Source organism: Thunnus thynnus, chromosome 13, assembly GCF_963924715.1.
Source record: "Thunnus thynnus chromosome 13, fThuThy2.1, whole genome shotgun sequence".
In the NCBI taxonomy this organism is placed as follows: Eukaryota; Metazoa; Chordata; class Actinopteri; order Scombriformes; family Scombridae; genus Thunnus; species Thunnus thynnus.
The window spans coordinates 2912127-2930817 of NC_089529.1; the positions used below are offsets into that span (position 1 = coordinate 2912127).

Below are 18691 nucleotides of genomic sequence, written 5' to 3' on the forward strand. Positions count from 1 at the left end.
AAAGCAATTGAGAAAAGAATATTAATGAGCAACATACTTCACAATGAACAGTCAGAACATTCAATATAACATGGGTTTCTTTTTCTAGACATCTTCACATTAGAAACGAGTGATTCCAGTTTATGTTTTAGTACAAAACAGAGAGCTGAAATTGTTTCACAGTTTCTTCAAAATCCTTCACATAAAATTGAAAGAGATGTTACTACTGAGTTTTTTTTCCTTTCTTGCTCTTTCTTGTTTTCCTCGAAATTCCTCAATGAAAAAGTTTGTCAGTAAATGACATTGGCTCTGTCGGTTGGGGATTCCAAAGTCACTGGCCATCTGTGAGTGATTTCTCTCAATGTTGAGATGTGGGTGAGAAAAGTTTGTAGTGACCGGCAGTGCTTGCCATGCTCTTTTTTTTGTGACAGAATCACCCAAGGTCACAAAAATATACAAGCAATCTTCTAAGAACTGATGGTTGAAGTCAAGTGTGTGCGTGGCCATCATGTACTCAAAAACGTTATCTTTTGCAGTATCTTCATGATATGCAGAAGCAACCATCATTATTATGTCGTTCTTGAGCTACCTTCTGGTCACACGGAAAAAAAAACTGAATAAATATGCAAACTTTCAACACTAGAATGCAAACATATGAAAAATCCAATATACATACTATATGTGCAGTCAGTATACACTGGTTTACTACAGTTGTTTTTGCTCATGGGACAAGGAAAAAAATTAACTAAGATTGTTTCAAAAGTCATGCTCGAAAAGGTTTGCTGCAGCGATGAGTCAAGTGTTTCGCTCATGAGGAAGAAACACGCGAGTGTTGTTCAACCTGAGAACCTATGAGTCATTTAATAGGCATGGATGATGTCCCAGCAGTATAAGCCAACGTATACAGTCACTTCTGCAGATATTTGGACAGCATCACACCTTTTTTCCCTCCCTTTCTTTTAGCTCCTCAAGGAAGCTAGATGGCACACAAAGTCAAAGTGTAGACTGTTAGTTAAAAATTGAGAGTACTTTCAAATGAGCTGTTCAAAAAGCTGCAGCCCTTTTTGTATCTCATTTATGATGCTAAAATATTTGGACAGATTGCATTCAGAAAATAGTTGTTTTACATATACTGTCAAGAAAAATCTCACTGTGCAAAGATTTTTAGTTTTCTGACTCCTCGTACTTTGTCTTGTCAGTGCATTCTCCTGTCCAGCATTTCATTTTTCAGTTCACTGTAATCTGTGTGAGATTTCAAACAGCCTCAAAATGTCATAGTTCCTAACATGGTTCAAATTTAAACTGACAGTAATCTTTTCAACCTCCTGGTTCCTGTGCCATCTCTTTCCATAGTAATAAATGTGCTACTATCCAAATATTTCTGGTGCTCACTGCATGGAGACGTACTATATTAAAATGAAACAACACATATTCATCATTAAACTAATATTCGTCCTCTATAATCATGATCATGATGGTCATTGTGTCTGATTAGACTCCATCGTGGCTCTGCAGAAGAGTCTCTGATGAATCTGGAGAAAACCTAATACACCCTTACATGCTCTCAAGAGTCACTTAGCATCAGAGCCATCCTAGTTGAGTTTGAATGAGGCAGCATTTGCCGTATTAAGGGGACAAGTGAGATTAAAGTTCATACAGTCTTCCCCTCTTCTCTGACTACTCCAGTTCCTCTCTGTGCTCCATGCTCAGATCTCTCCTTCCGCCTCCTCCACCAGACATCTGCCTTCCCCTGTCATTTTCCTCTTCTCCCTCCTCCTCTTCCTCCTCTTCCATTCCTTCCTCTTCTTCCTCCTCCTCCTCTTCTTCGTCCTCCTCCTCTGTGCCGTCCATGGAGTCATCAGCTCCCAGCATGGCCTGCTGCATGGCCAGGGTGGCTGAGTCTGATGACAGTGACTGGAGGCTGTCCATGCTCAGCGGGTCTGGGGGGAGTCGGGAGAAAGAGCAGGGGTGAGGGTGTGGCACGCATTTATAAACCCAATAACAGACCAAATCCATTCCAAGACAGACAGACTTCTATATTTCTTCATTCTTACACATCATTTATTAAAATGTGCATTCAGGCAGCAAAAGTATAAATACGGTCCTGATTTATGTGCAGAATGAAGAATTATCCTATGTATGACAATGAAGAAATTTAGTTTTGATCACAGGTGCAGTACAGAGATAGCAGGTAACATAACCAATAAATTACACCCAACGACTAAAATGTAAGACCTAAAATGGGATTTGACATGATTTCTGATATCACTATTTCTTTATCTAACTATTTTCAAGACATGTAGACTCCATGTACTTTTAAATACTCAGATCCAACTTATGATTCTTGTATGAAAAATACAGATTTTATTCAAGAATATGTTGCTATCTGTTCTTGACTTCATCTTCTCACTTCCCCACATAAATAAAAGGAAAGAGTCTATAGTGGCACCTAGTGGTGAAGATTTAAACACACAAGATCAAATTTCACTTCTTCAACTTTCATGCCTGTGTTTTCTGTATTTAAAGAAAAATTACAAGTACAATTAAGAAGCTCGGAAAAAAAAAAAACTTGGAGTGAGTTTGTGTTTTTTATTTCTTGGAAACTGTTGCCGTACTGTCTGAGTTGTTTCCTGTTTGAGATCTGTGCGTCTGCAGAACTCCAGCCACGATGGAGTCGGGCCAGAAGCGCTGTGTGGGACGGTGCTGGGACTTCATCTTCTTTGCTTTGGGAGCTGGGTCAGGGTTACTGGCATCCAACATAGGCTGGAGAATACGCCGACGAGCGTTGATGAACCTGCAAGGAAGAGGCAGGGATGAGGGATGAGGGGGTGGGGTTGATGTAGAGTAAGCAAGCCAGCAAGAAAAACTTTATGTCGCACATTTCATTGCAGGTGGAAGCACAATGTGCTTCACAGAGTGTGAGCTACCACAGATCCTGCATCCACAAAAAGTATGTGGATAGTGTACAAGATAAAACATTAGAAATGAGTAAACACAATTAAAACAAACACATACATAATACATGTGAGTTAAAAACCATTAAGAAAGTAGGAATAAAATAAAGTAAAATAATTAAGACCACTAAGCAACCAGTAAAAAATAATAAGACATGTGGGTTTAAAACCATTAAAAACAGTAGGAATAAAATAAAATAATAATTAAGACCAGCAAACCAGACTGCTGAGAGGCGCTGTTTCAAAAGTTTCAAAAGATAATAGCATTGGAGCACACCTAACAAGACTGGGTAGGATGTTTCAGTGGCTTGGAGCATGAAAGCTAAAAGCAGTTTCACCAGTTTTCGTGGAGACCCAGGGAATAACCAGATGACCTGAGGGGTTTAGCTGTTTCATAGCTCACAAGCATGTCAGAGAGATCTTGGGGTGCCAGACCATGTAGGGCAAACAAGCATTAAAATTTTAAAACAGGTGGTCATATTTACTATTTCTAGTTAAAACTCCAGCAGCTGCATTCTGGGGTAGCTGCAGTCGATTGAGATGTTTTTTAGGTGTTCCTGTGAGCAGCATGTTACAGTAGTCTATCCAACTGAAAACAAAAGCATGGAGGAGTTTTACAGTGTCCTCCTGGGATAAAAAGCTCCTCACCTTTGCGATATTTCTTAAATGATAAGATCCAGTTCTAATTATGCTGTTAATGTGGCTCTGGAAAGTGAGGTCAGCATCCAGGATGACACCAAGGTTTTTGACCTATGTGACACTTTCCAGAGACAGTTGTGAAAATTTAAAAGTGATTTCCTGTCCCTTAACCTATGCCTTGATAGCCAGGATTGCCGTCTTGTCACTGTTTAACTGTAAGAAATTACTAGACATCCAGTTATCACTATGCTACTACATATCTTATAGTATGTCAACAGGGCTCAGATTATCAGGGGACAGGGAAACATATAGTTGCGTGTCATCAGCTCAATTATGGCATCACACATTGTGTTTCTTGATAAGTTGGCCCAGAGGCAACAAGGGCAAACTAAACAACAATGGGCCTAAAACTGACCTCTGGGGAAAAACACATGTGATACATTTTATTTTTGGAGCTAAAATTCCCAAGACAAACACTAAAATCACGTCCTTTGAGGTATGATAAAAACCAGTCCAGTGCTGACCCAGACAGGCCAACCCACCTCTCAAACCTCTCCATTAAAATATCATGATCAATCGTGTCAAATGCCACACTTAGATCCAGTAATACTAAAATAGATACTCTACTAGAAACTCTGTCACTATTTATTCTTAAGTCACTAATAACTCACCAAGGCTGTTTCTGTACATACATACATTCAATACATACATTCAGACCTTTGTTCAAATCAAGACAATGAGCATGACTGTCATGAAATGGCTTTGTGGATAAATTATGTTGGAATAAGAGAGAAACACAGAGGAAAAGAGGCGTAATTTGGTCTGTGGTGTATTTGATGTATATGACCAGGAGATGGCGCCACAGTGCCAGCAATGTGCTGAGGAGCTCCAGTACACTCAAGCTCAATTTAAGGAAAGCCTCCAGATATATTTCTACTACAAATACTTGTCTTTCTCTCTACATGTGCAGATAATGAATTTATGACTCTGGTGATACTGTCATTCTCCTTACAGGAATATAGCATCTTACCAGTTGTTGACTTGCAAAAGGGTTAGACTTGTTTGTGCTGCAATTTGCCTTTTCTCATCTTCTGTTGGGTACGGGTGCTAGAAGAAGGAAGAAACACCATCTCAATTTTCAAACAGTTTGCTCTCAGTCACTGCATTTGACTTAATATTGACATCTCATGTTAAACCAATGAGTAAAACCTCTGAACACTGAAATGTTCTCTGACAATACAGGAAACAAGCATTCAATCTTTAATTCCCATATACATCTCATACATCATCCTTTCCTTCTCCTGCATCCATAGCTACTGCTTCAAAAACACTTCCACTGAAAAGGCCAGCAAATGACCATTTCAGCTTAATGCACACACACCCATTCACCCATAGCTTCCTTCTCTGCCTCACCATGAGATGCTGAAAGAGCCAGGAGCGCATGATGTTGGTGGCCTGTTTGGGCAGGACCCCCCTCTTATTCTTGGACTTCTTGTCTTCGCTGTCCAACAGGGACGACAGGTCCACGTTTAGCTTTAGAATGGACACCAAGAAGAGAAAGAAAAGGAAGTAAGAAAAGGAGCGGATGGCACATCTTAGTTATTGTTGCCACGGAAACAAAGGGAGACTACCAATTACCTATCATTTTTTCTGTGGCAAGGGCAGAAACACCTCCTCAAGTGTCACCATGGTAACTGAATTTGAGTAATGATACTTAAAATATAAAAAAGCAGCACCCTTGATCAGTAGTCTGTTTAGTGCTTCCACAAGGAGTTTGAAGAGGCGAGAATCAGGCCAGCCTTGGGTCAGAAGTTTGGACATTTGGTGCTAAATTAGTAAGGAGCTGGTACAAACTGTGACTGTGTGTGGCTTAGTTTTTTTTCCATTTGTGTTGACCCAAAGCCTGTCTTTGTGTTCAGTGAGAAATCATTATTCAGATGTTATTGTTTGGAGTGCGAGGGCTGAAGGACGAGATGCTCTCAGAGTATTGACAGTCTTTGAAAGCCTACAGTGTACATATGGATATGTGTGTGCATGAGTGTGAGTCCATGTGTTTGGTCTGGCTAAACTGTACTTGTGAGGACTGACTCTTGATAGTCCACTATTCTTGTGAGGACATGGGGTTGTGATGGTGTTCAGGAGATTGTTAATTCAGATTATTTCTGTGGTTAATGTTAATTTTAGGAAACGTTCTAGTTAAGGGGACATATGGGTAAGTACTGGTGATATTCTATATCTTTCTTATCATGAACAAATACCATAAAAAGACCCAAACATACAATAAATTGATCCACTAACTTGTGTGTGTATCCAACCCCTGATATATCTCACTCCTCTGTGCCATAGAGCTCCATTGTTGTCCAAAAACTATTAAAAACACATCATTGAGTCACACTGTTGCACTGGGTGATGTTCCTTCATTACCATCAATATACACACTATAGAGTCAATCCCTCATACACCATCTGCAGCCAAAAATACTCACTAGAGCACCAAATGTGGATTAATATGCCGTTAAAAATAATCCCCAAGAAATGCACTATTTCCTCCTATTTGAGTAATGTTTGCTAAAAACTACAGTGACCAGCCTTTTAGGAAATAATGGAGTTTTCTTCTGGAGTTTTTTCTTTTAAAAAGTGAAAGTATATATTTGTGAACTGTTTTTAAATATTTGGGTCTTCAAAAGTGCCACAGACAAGGTAGAGAAGTCGGAAAGTACCGAGAGAGGGACAAACACATTGTTGGTGTTGGTCTGTTCATGGGATTTATTGACAATAAGAAACAAATAAATATCACCAGCCTTATCTTTCAGTGCCAGTTAATGTGATGTCTTGTCTAGTAAAATCTATTCACATGGTCAAATGTGGAGACCTGCCAATTTTGGGCCAAATGCTTGATGATAAACTGGTTAACTCAAGGGTTAAGTTTTTGGTTCATGTTAGGGTAAATGTTAGGTTAGGGTTAGCCATGTACTGGTTATGGTTAAATGTTAGTTTGAGTCCCCAGAGAGAGGATTTAAGTCGATGTAATGTCCTCCTAGTGTAAGTGAAAAAAAACAAGTGTGTGTACACTAGTACAGTGTGTGTGTGTTCATTTCATTGTGGAGATAAATGTGCATGTGTGCTCTGAGCCAGATAATAGGAAACACAATGGGCCCTCAATAGCAACCATTACCAAGCCCTCTTTGACACTACCAGCAAAGAGCTACACTTCATATTCTGTATAAAAACTGTATCAGGATGTACACACATACACATCTTTTCATGCCTGCGTATTCATAAATATGTAATATATAATAAATGACACAAATCTTTTTTTTAATTTGTCACTGTTATTGTACCAGGCAGTGCTAGTAAAAGTGAAGATGCTTTAGTGACTTTGAGTTCTTTTTATGATACTGTATGAAAATTTCAAATGCATAAGCGTGTAGGAAAAAAGTGCATGAATAAATTAAAAAACACATGTCTGCTAAAGAATATCAAATTGATTAATTTTATGCAAAGCATAGTAATGGAAACAACCCTGGCTGTGTTGGAGATAAATAACAGACAAACCTATATGCACTCACACAAATGCAGAACCCCCTTAACCCACACAATGCCCATAAATACACATTTGCACATGCTCAGATTCCCCCTTAGACTCTCCACACAAAACATGACTCATTAGAGTTGCAGCTGGGTGTCACGTGGATAACCCTCCTCTTATGCCCCCTCAGCCCTGGGAGCGCGTGTGTTCCGGGGGAAAGCGAGGTCGAATTAATTGGCGGCACCGAGCTCAAGAGTGTGATTACTCGGGGCTTGTCTGCAAAGTAGCGACGGGGCTGTGTTCAATTCCCAGCCTACATGTAGCACTCTGCCTCGGCTGGGTCACGGCTATTCACCGAGGCCTCGTCTCACTGTCAAGCACAGAATTACCTGCCTGAAACTGAGCCGCTGCTGCTGCATGTGGAGCCCTGTTAAACTCCCATGCTCACAGTTTTTATTTATATCTATAGGCAAATGTTGAGACCGTCAAGGCCAGACAAAGACTGGCCTTGCTGGTGATACAATAAATCTACCCAACCTGGTGCTTTTCTGAGTTGTGTGTGTTTGAAATGTCTTGAAAAATAAGAAAAAGGGCAGTGGTTTTAAAATTGAATCCTAAAAATAAGTTTAAATCCCAACTAAATTTAATGTACTGTATAATCCTGAATTCTAATTACCTACCCACATGGATCACAGTTTGTGGGTCAAAAACTAGTTACAAGTTAATTTCCTGCCTCCAAAATGAACACTAGCATCACACAGACTTCCCCTCTGAAGAGCAGAATTACATTTTTAGAAAAATACATGTTTCAACTCACCCATTATCCTTTGTTGCATATTTTAATAGTATACTGCCAATGAGACTTGTGGCTCAATAGAAACGTGGTCTCTTATAGTATATTTAAAATAAAAGTTACTCATTGTTTCACTTTATGCATAACTTTCACTTCATCTTTTAAACTTTTCTTATAAATGACTTATTCTACCATTTGCAGTAAGGAAAAGCATGCAAGTGTGATTAACTATTATTTTAACACTAACACTGATAACTATATTAAAGACCTTTTACTTAGAAATGGATAGGAATGGAAACAATTCTTGTGTGTTTTTATGTTCCACTGACAGTATGTTTTGTCTATGCAACTTTTGTTGGTCTGCTATTTTGCCTTCAGTCTGGTGCTTCAGTCCAGAGTTGTGACTGTCCTTTAATGAGTCAGCACCAATTATACAGGTCAGATTCCTCGTGCTTCCGTTGTACGGAGCAAAACAAAGAAGTTCTGACTCTGAAAAGATCCTGCCCGTTACAAGCGTCCTGTGAGCAGACCTAACAAGGGCTCAAGTGCCTGATGGTCTCTACTTCAAGAATAGGGTTTCTGCTCTTGAGACTCTGGGGCCTCCCTCCCAACAGAGGAGGGTCTGTGCTGTGCTGGTTGCTATTGCTGGATACAACAAAAGGAAAGTCATAAAGGTTTTGGATGCCAACAACAGTTCTCTCCATACAGTAAGACTTTAATAAAACAAGCACACTTTACAAAATAATTAAAATGGCTTTCTAATAGCTGACTGCTTGCCTGGAAAACCTTAAGGCAACAAACACTGCATTGTAGGTAAATTACAGAATTACAGAATGAACAATAAAGTTGTCCTTTTGTTTTATGATATTTATAAGAACATAATCTGAGATTAAAGTTTTATTATGTTATTCTTAGATTCTATATTCATCTATAAGACATAGTTAGATTGGAGCTAGACTGAATAAGTACAAGTAAGCGAGTGTCAAATCAACTCTGACTCATCATACAGAGATAAACCAGAGTGAATGAACAAACTGATAATGTTTTGTATTAAGACATGAGAACAGTACATAGTAGTGGTTCTATAACTAAGCAGTTTGTCCTACAGTAGCAACATTTAAAGAAAACTTCAGGAAGAGCACTACATTAGCTTTCAGTAGCATTGCTTTTGGCCTTCAATATTCTAAATGACGTTTTTCATTTGAATGTCTCTTTTCATAAATATTGTTTGAATTCATACTTCATGAAACTAGAGATGCTCAATAGATGATGTTTTTGGAGTTGAGTAACACCGTAACAGTCTGTTCTACTGAAAGATTCAATTGATTAATAGGAAAAGGTATGAGGCTCATTCATCTCCACAACAACCGAACAGTCAAAGACTGAGGATACAGTGAGTGTCCCAAAACAACTATAGATGCCTTTTGAGGACAAAATTTAATTGAAAATGAAGGAAATATTAAAACCACAAATGTGTCATAAAACAATCTAATTCCAAGCATTCGTGTGGGCTTGACTGTTATAAAGTCTTTCATGGAAAGGAGATAAAACATTTGTGGTCATCATATTTCCTGTCCATAATTATTCCACAATGCTTTCCTCTCTTTGTTTGTGAAAGACAAAAACTCGGTTTGTCAAAAGGTTGTTGAAAAGAATAATAATAATAAAAAAAAAAATGTTGAGAGAATGTTGCAAAGCAACTTTGAGTTGATTACTTCTTGGATTTGTGTAAATCACATCAAGAAAAATATTTGATCCCTAAATGAAGTTAGTCTTAAGTGCATGTCCTTATGACTTTCATTCACAATCAAACCTGATAGACTCATATAAGCACCCAAACATCACAGGAATAAACAATTTCCATTTTGTCTGTCAGCAGGGGATTGTGTGCAGACAGAGACAATGAAAAGGCGCCCGGGAGGGCTTCTGTGAGATGTAAAGAGGCCCTTTTAATAATAACAAACTGAGACAGTGGGTGGTGAGGGCACAGTGAGGGAGTGAATGTGTCGGCCAAAGCATCATTGGTCAGATGGCTTTACCTGTGAGTTCTGGATCTGTATGGTTCCCGGCGGCAGCGCCTGTGTTAACACTTGCCCTTGCGATGTCACCATGGCAACCGGCTGGTACAGGGTCCCACCTGAGGGGATAATTTGTCGTCATGAGTATCAAGTGGCTTCAGCAGCCAGTAGCAGCCACATCCTGCGCCACTACCAGAGCTATATTAACTTCTTGTCAACACAGAAAACAAAAGTATGGCAAGCAAGAGGCAGAATTATTAAATTCAAGGTGCGTTAATGTCCTTTAACCCAGAAGAAAAAGAAGAAGAAGGGAGACTGTTTTTGCTGCTGGTTTAATTAGCCTTGATCAAGACACTCTTATCACAGTCTGTTTGAGCTCCTCAATGTGTAGTGATCAAAGGCAGAGACATTGATTTATTTTGGGTTAAAAGGGATTTCCAGAGGGCAGGATTAACATTTAACTGTACAGGCTTGACATTATGAGAATCTATCAGCCAAACACTCTAAAGGATACTTACCATGCTCTCTGATCACATGTACACAACACTCAGTCACTTATACACAGCAGTGTAATGAACAGGAACATTTTTATAAATAACACTTAAATGTTACGGTTAAGAATGGTGTACAATGGATATGCTTGAGCTAGGTGATTATGATTGAAATCAACAACATGCTAACAATACAGAGTATTGAAATTAAAATTAAATTTAATTAATTAATTAATTGAGTGCTGTCCACCACGTATTAACTAAACATTGACGTTACATAATATCAAAACTTTAAAAAAAAAATTTAATGGAAATTTGTATGGACAATTTGCTCGTTATAATCTCTTTTTCATTTTGTGGATCAAATGTCATTTCAACACAAGTCCCATGATGATTATTAATATTTATTTTAATATTAAACTGTATTTACATAGCATTTTTCTGAACACAAAGTGCTTTGCATGGAACACAACAAAGCAGCACTGTAAGATTTGCTAAAATATTTCTAAACATGTCTAAAATCTATACTTTATGCTTTTAATGTTATCAGCAGGATCTTGAAATTAATTCTAAAATGCACAGGGAGCCAGTGAAAGGAAGAAAAGATGGGTGTAATGTGTTATCTTTTTCTAGTATTTGTCCGAGCGGCAGTGTTTTAGATAAACTGAAGACTAATTTATGGCTGAGACCTGAATAAAGGGCAATAGAGTGGTCTAAATGAGAAAATAAAATCTGAGAGAGTTAAAAACTCACTTATGGAAAGCATGACTGAACCTCCCCGGTCACTTGATTTTCAAACAAAAGATGAGTGAAAAATCACTGCCAAGTTATGTGCACGGTCCTATATTTCGAATGATAGATGACTGGTTGTGACTGTACATGAATAGTGAAAGATGGTGGGCAGAATAGAAGTTGTAAAGTTTCTGACATCCAGCTTTTAATTTCCAATAGACATGACAAGGTTTGTGTTATACTAGCAGTGTCACCAGGTCTTAGAGGGACATACAGCTGTGTGTCATCAGCGTATAGGTGAAGTCATTCACCTCAGATCTCCTCAGATCTTTTTGGTCCCAAAATAGATCCTTGAAGAACACCACAGGCGAGACAGACAGTTATGAAAGATACCCCTAAAATGACGACGGAGAAATTTCTACTAGTATGGTAGCAAAACCAGAGTCAGAGTAAGGATGTTGCATTGAAGTGGTAGAGAAGCTTTTTGGGCAATAAAAACACCTCAAAATGGATGATATCTTTAGCAATATTTCCCTCTAGATTTCTCTGTCTGTTTTTATCAGTTTCAAATTTATAATAATAATAATGATATTACATTTTATTTATAGAGCGCTTTTCAAGGTAAGATTAAATAGTTATAACTTTGATTTAGCAAAACTGATTGAGATCCAAACCTAACTAAAACTAAATGTCTGACTGGTACTGTATATATATATACTTTTTTTTTTCAAAGCATTTTTTTTCCTACAACTAAGGGTGTTGAGATTTAAAGTGCACTTCTTCAGACCATGTCCATGGATTGGTCAAAATATAAAGTTTTATTATGGAAAATGGACCAAAATAATAAATTAGAACTCAAACTTCACCATATGATCAGGGTAAACCCTCAAATATAAGACTGGGTAGTCCTTACTGTTGTTCGTTAGTAACAAATATGCATATCACTGCATAATGTCTGTCTATATTCTTACTGTAAGTGTCAATTATTATTTCTCTACATTCTTATTCTGTGTTTTTCCCCCTGACATTGACAGTATGAATCACTAATATTTTGTTTATGTTTTGAATATAGGAATGTCTCAGTATTTCCACCATATATACAGACAAGCAAGATTCTCCTGTTTACATCTACAAAAAAAACACTATACACTACAGTACAGTGCTGGCAAAAATGGAAAAGTTAAGGGTTCTGAAGTAATGTATTCCCACTTACTGATAATGCCTAAAAATAGTTGCATTGTAAAAGCAAATATTACCATGGGAATTAAAACTACTTGAATGAAACTACTTGTCTGGCCAGAACAGCATGAATCAATCCAAGTCTCATGGATGTTAAAGATATTAGCAGATTATGCCATACAGAGTAAGTCGGAGACATATGATTAATAGTTCAAATAATCCCTTCCCAAACTTTGAAATGTGACATTGCAGTAGGAAGAGAGGAAACTAACACAAGCCAGGATTAATACTGTTTGTGTATATGTCAGAGTCACTGTGTTTTAATGTGCTTACCTGATACCACTTGAGAGTTGATGGTAGTCATGGCGACATTGCCCTGTTGCAGACCCCCGGCGGGCACCACAATCCCTGAAGGGTTAACAGAGCTGGAGACAGAGGTCATGGATGGAGAGGAGGTCTGAATTAGTTCCTGGGGAATCACAGAGAGACACTAGTGAGCAAATGTAAAGAGGTAGCTATATTGTGTGTCAGGCTCATGTGACTCAAAACTCCCAACAGCAAAATCTACATGTAGATAAAGGAAGGACAAGGTGTATCTTGGGGAGTGCTAATCAAAGAGGGGTACCATCGAAGAGCTATGAAATCCACAGAGTCCATGACTGACCTGCTGCATGCTGAGACTGGTGTGTGTTGGAGAATAGGGTCCTCCGAGGTCATTACGAAGGAGGTTGTCGCTGTGCATCTTGGTCTTGAGGCAGGTGATGTAGCGGTTGCAGAAATCCTTACAGAGCTCATTGACCTTCTCTAACTCCAGTAGGTGGATCCGCAACACCTGAATGGCCTTTACCATCTGAAGGAAACAGAGGCAAACCATGAGCAAAGATCACCATTACAACATACTATGAAACTGAATCACTTATTGACCATAAAATAATGCTGATTTACCCCTTAATAATGGTGTTATTAAGGCATTTTAATGGGATTTTAAGGGGATCATGGAATAATTCATGCATTTTGTGTAGATTTTAAGAATGTCTGTACAAAATTCATTCAATGGTCATGCATCCAATCATTGAGATATTTCAACCTGGATCACAGTGGTGGACCAACATTGCCATCCCTAGCTGCTAGCATGGCTAAGAAAATCCATGCAGAAAACCCATTAAAAAAATCTTAATAGTGTATATTTTAATCCTTTAATTTACAGCAAATCTAAGATGAATCCCTTAAAATCTGTCAACAAACAAAGGCAACCATGAATTTACACCTACATTTGAAAAATTGTGGTCATTTTAAAGCAGTACTCTAGTGATTACCTATATCCAGTTGGGGGACTTTTGAAATATAGATTTTAAAAAAATGAATCATCAAAAATGAAACAGCAGAGACTGCACTTTAGTCACTAGTATGGGTCAAACCCCAGAAACACTGGATCCTACATTTCCCACAATGCAATAAATTAACGTCTTTCATTAGAACCCTTAGAGGCTGGAGTAATGAGCTGTGCTCGTCGCAAGCAAAGAAGGAAGTAATTTGACATTGTTATAGATGACAGAGTCCACAAAGGGGAGAGGGATGGATGGGTCAACAAAATGGCCGGCATGAGAGAGCTCAGTTAGCTTCCCATTTTCTACCAATAGTCAATGTTGCTTTCTTTTAACCATAACGACAAAGGTCCCCTAACCTTAATGAAGTGGTAATTTTAAACCAAACCATGATCTTCCCTCACTTTAAACAAGTTGTTTTTGTGGCTTAACCTAATCACACTTTAACCACAGCTGTGCCAGCTCAGAAACACTTATATGTGTCAATCTGGAGGGCATGGACCAACAGCATATTGTCATAACATATATAACATATTGTCATTGTCTTCATTTGGAGGATTTCTTGTAAATCCATGCAGAAGACCCATCACAAATTCTACAGGCTCTGAGAGACTGGGTAAAAGCTTTGTATAAATATACATAGAGGAGCTGATCACCCATATCAGCTTTGGACATACTCAAACACATTAAAACAAATCAAAAACCAGATTGTCAGGACACTATGTGAAACAGGTGAGACAAGGTTTTAACAGTCCATTTTAAAAAGTGAGATGTGATGAGAGGAAGTGACATGCAGCAATTTCTTTTAGTGATGAGCAGGGAATGACATTCGATTTTAATGTTTATGTCAGAGATGCATATAGTATACACAATGCATATAGTATATACAAGTATACAGGGGGGCTGTAATCCTTTCATCCTTCCCTCTCTCAAAGCCAGAAGTCAACAGACAGAGCTTCTTATATGCAGAAAGGCAGACTCTTCTCCACTGAATCGCTCTAAAGCTAGCTTTGTGGGCTATAACACTTAAACAAATAAAATAACTTATTTTCATCATGGTTTACATGCTAATGATGTTGATAAAATGTTATGTTATGCTCAAATAAGTTTTCACCCGTTTGCACTTAACCTGTAAAAACAATTCAAAGCGGAAAACTAATAAATAGTGTTCACTATTTATGGTACTCCTCCTTTTGTTGTAGCTTTGAAGTTATTATTAAACTTTAGAAAAAAACACTGGCAGACAAGAGTGATTGGAAATACTAATATTTTGTGCTGATGATTGCATGCATTCTGTATTTTTCTCAAAACAGTGTTCCTGGCATGCAAGCAAAGAGACCAGACAGCATTTAGACCATCAAGGGACATTAACAATCTCCAGTGAAACATGTCCTAAAGGAATTCTTTTTAGTAGCTTCTTAAGGCTGACGAGGCAGCTTTCAGTCCAGGTTTTACAGACTAACACTCCTCAAGCTGTTGAGGAAAATCATCCCTTGCCACAATGGATTTATTGGTCTGATCAGACATATTCAGGTAATTCAAATAAATGCAATAGCTGGGGTCAGAGAGGAACTCCTATCATAACAGAGGTAGATGACACAGATGGCCAAATGTCTGATATTTAACAGACCGTTTCATTGGAGTTGCGTTGCTAGGAAACAACTTGGGTCCAGGTTTATTTCTTGACAGCTATAGATAGTAGCAAATACAACTGAAAAAACAATTTGAACATATTAAGAATGTTGTTTGAAACTGTGAAATGGCTAAAAGGCCAATGTTGAGTCAAATTTTGCTAAACCTATAAATCAGTCTGACCCTAGTTAGGGGTTTAGTTGTGGTGATAACAGGTATCTTAACAGGAATCATTCAGTGAATGTACAGTAATAATATAATTCAGTATTTTCTTCTCTTCAGCCATTATCTGACCATCAACAGCTTGGCTTTTCTCCACTCCATGCGGCACACTGTGGTGCACTCCCTCAAAGTCACCACTCAAGGTCAACAGAATGGACAGAAAAGTGCTTGGCCAAGGAGGAGATAAATCAGCTAATTAAACTGCGCTCGCTTAATCAAGGGACCAGTAACTCTTGTGCCCATCACAGCCAGTCAGGCCCAGTGTAACATTACTACCCTGTGGAAGAGTTAGTGCCCTCTGGGAGGGATGCCCGTACATAGTGCCTCATAAAACACACAGATGCGGGGTTAATTGACTGTTCAGCACTTCCCAAGTACTGTAATGGCAAAAGTGCACTTTTTTTTCTTGTCTCTGTCTTTGTCTCTGTCTGGCTTCAACTCCTCCCCCTCTTTTCTCAGTGAACATGCTCAGCATCCTCCTTCTCTTCGTTTGTAATTACAGCTAGGTGTTGTGCAAGAGGAAGTGCAGGGGGAGGATGGGGAAGATTGTATGAAAAAGGAGGGAATGATTAAGAGTAGAAATGATGGGATGCACTGTGAACATGCATTTCTACAGTTTCACTATTTTTATTATTGTATTACTTTTCACGTTTCCTAAAACACAAATATTACAGCGCTGGTTAAAACATTTAACTGAGGAAGTGCCACAATGAAAGGACTTGAAATCAAAATGGTTGATGCCTATGTTGTGTTAATGATTACCATCTATTATTTGTCACAGCAGTTGACTTACCAAGTTGTCCAGCTCTGGATCTTCACTGAAGAAGGGCTTGTGATCTCGCTCCTGCTGGTGCACAAAGTTTTCAATGTCCACATCAAAGCTGGCTGATGTGATGCATTCAGATCCCTGTGTGGCCTGCTCACATTTCTCAAACAACAACGCAAGCAGGGGGAACAATGGATGTCTGAAGAGAAAGAGAGATGGGAGAGAGGTACAGTATGTGTCAGTTCATATTAGTATTGTCTTTTATTACACTTATAATTCTTGTCTGTGTTATTAATTGTGTATTAGCAGTACATTTTGAAGCTTAGGAAATTCTCATTTTACTGAATTTCTTAAGTTTCATCAGAAGATAATCAATGCATTTTAGGAGTTTGGGTGATTTTTGTGTGTTGCAATTCATTCTCCTGGTGCAGCCTACTTTTACTTTGGTTAGTAATTTCCTACATTTCTCAGAATGCCTTGCCACAGAAGAGGTGTTAATTTGTCACTCTCAATCAAAGGTGGGTGTAAGGACAACTAACTAGTCAACTTCTTTTTGTGAAAAAACTTGTTATTTGTGCTTGTGTGATTGTGAGTGCATTTGGGGTGTGATCTGTCAGGTCTGGAAGAGGCACTTGCTCCTTGACTCTAAAGGGCTGACACCAAAAATCTGATGTCTGCTGTTATGTTTTATACACAGCTGAAAATGTTTGTTGCTTGAAACTCATTTGGGTTATCTTGACATGATGTGACATATAGTCTTTGTTTACCTTTGAGAATATGACATTTGACCTGAGATGCAAGATAGTGACCGTTTTATCATGGATTTTTTCATCATCCTGTTTCCATCATCAAGTAAAGAAAAAGAATAAGTTACATATTTTATATTCATTACTTTACAATATCACTTGAGTGCTGGACAGATTATCATGACCATGGGCCCTAGCACAAATTTGTAAAGGGCCTTACCTACCAAACAATTTACAAACACTATGTTTTATGTTGCAGTTATGTCAATTATTTTGGTATATTACTTGACAAGTTCATATTCAGTGACTTTAAGTGACAGTTCGTTGAGGCAGTCATTCGTCATTTTGGATCATTTGTGTTTTTATCTTTGAGATTTGAGAACAAGTATGTGTCAGAAACACATTAGGAAATATTAACAGTAATCCACAATCCAGCTTTGTTTTCAGTATAGTTCTGATGGAGTTGTAAGTATATACACTTTATTTCCATAGCACCTTTCAAAACCAGAGTTACATGGTGCTTCACAGGTGCACAGAAAATCCAAAACCATAAAATACAAGAATCAAGCATAAAATAAATAAATCAATACATACATACATATAAAAAAACAAAAAAGCCCAACATAAAACCACTAAAGTAGAACTCATAAAAAGGTTATAAAAATGTCAGTCTATACAAGTGGGTTTTTTAAGCTGTTTAAGCTTTTTCTGATCTGATACTGAATGGGAGTTTGTCCCACAGTGTTGGAGCTAAAACAGTAAAACGCATAATTCCATTTGTCTTAATCCATGGAACTTTTAACAACATTTGGCCGTCATATCTACGGGGGGCTTGGCACAGAATAAGCCATATATATGAAGCGAATGAAACATAAAGCAGAGCCAGACTGTGTGGAGATTTAAAAGTAATTATAATCTTAAATTGAATTCTGAAAAAAATAGGGACCCAAATAAATTCAGCAGGACAGGAGAGATACAGTATATTTTACATCTAGTGTTGTTTGGAAGTTTTGCTGCTGCATTCTGCACCAATTGTAGACAGGCAACTGCTGCATCATTCAGGCCACTAAATAATAAATTGCAGTAGTCTAGGCGAGAGGAAACAAAGGTGTGAGTAAGTTGTTCAACTATGTTTTTTGTGTAGGATTAGTTTAACTTTGGCAATATTTCTGATTTGTAAATCTCAAGATTGAACAAGACTCTTGTCTGTCAATGCGGGGAATACTGATTGGTATGATTTCCAGGATTAAATGAGACATACAATGCCATGTCATCATCATAACAATGGTAGGACACAGCGTTTAAGTGACAAATAACATAAACAAAGCTGAACAAAATAGGGCCAAGGATTAAGCCTAGTGGGACACCACCATCCCCGAGCTGGGAAAGAAGTTAAGTTGTCAAAAGTGACTCAGTTGGGTCTAAGAGATGTTTGTTCAGATTAGATCCTTGATATCCTTGATATTCTGTCTGTCAACTGCAAAACTGTGCTATTCTGTTTCTAGCTGGGTCCATAGTGTCTTTTTCTGTTTTTAAGGTTACACAGGTTGGTGCTGACCCACTAGCAATGTGTTTTTTTTCCCCTTTTGATTCTTGACATTAGTGTTACTTTATTTTTGCACAGCAAGCAATTTAATTGTGTATAACACCCATATAAGCAAATAACTATATCACATTTTTATTTACA

The 18691-nt window shown here is 38.1% G+C and overlaps 1 protein-coding gene across 1 annotated transcript in view; it reads right to left on the minus strand.

Moving 5' to 3' along the window:
- pknox2 (pbx/knotted 1 homeobox 2) overlaps positions 1 to 18691 on the minus strand; it is a 117411-nt gene that overhangs the window by 17637 nt on the left and 81083 nt on the right. The window contains exons 5-13 of the mRNA XM_067609141.1: positions 16286 to 16457; positions 12978 to 13163; positions 12647 to 12782; positions 9933 to 10030; positions 4986 to 5105; positions 4603 to 4679; positions 2595 to 2773; positions 1658 to 1919; positions 919 to 955 (exon numbers count right to left, since the gene is read on the minus strand). Coding sequence (XP_067465242.1) covers positions 919 to 955; positions 1658 to 1919; positions 2595 to 2773; positions 4603 to 4679; positions 4986 to 5105; positions 9933 to 10030; positions 12647 to 12782; positions 12978 to 13163; positions 16286 to 16457 — 1267 coding nt within the window. The remainder of the gene's footprint in view (positions 1 to 918; positions 956 to 1657; positions 1920 to 2594; positions 2774 to 4602; positions 4680 to 4985; positions 5106 to 9932; positions 10031 to 12646; positions 12783 to 12977; positions 13164 to 16285; positions 16458 to 18691) is intronic.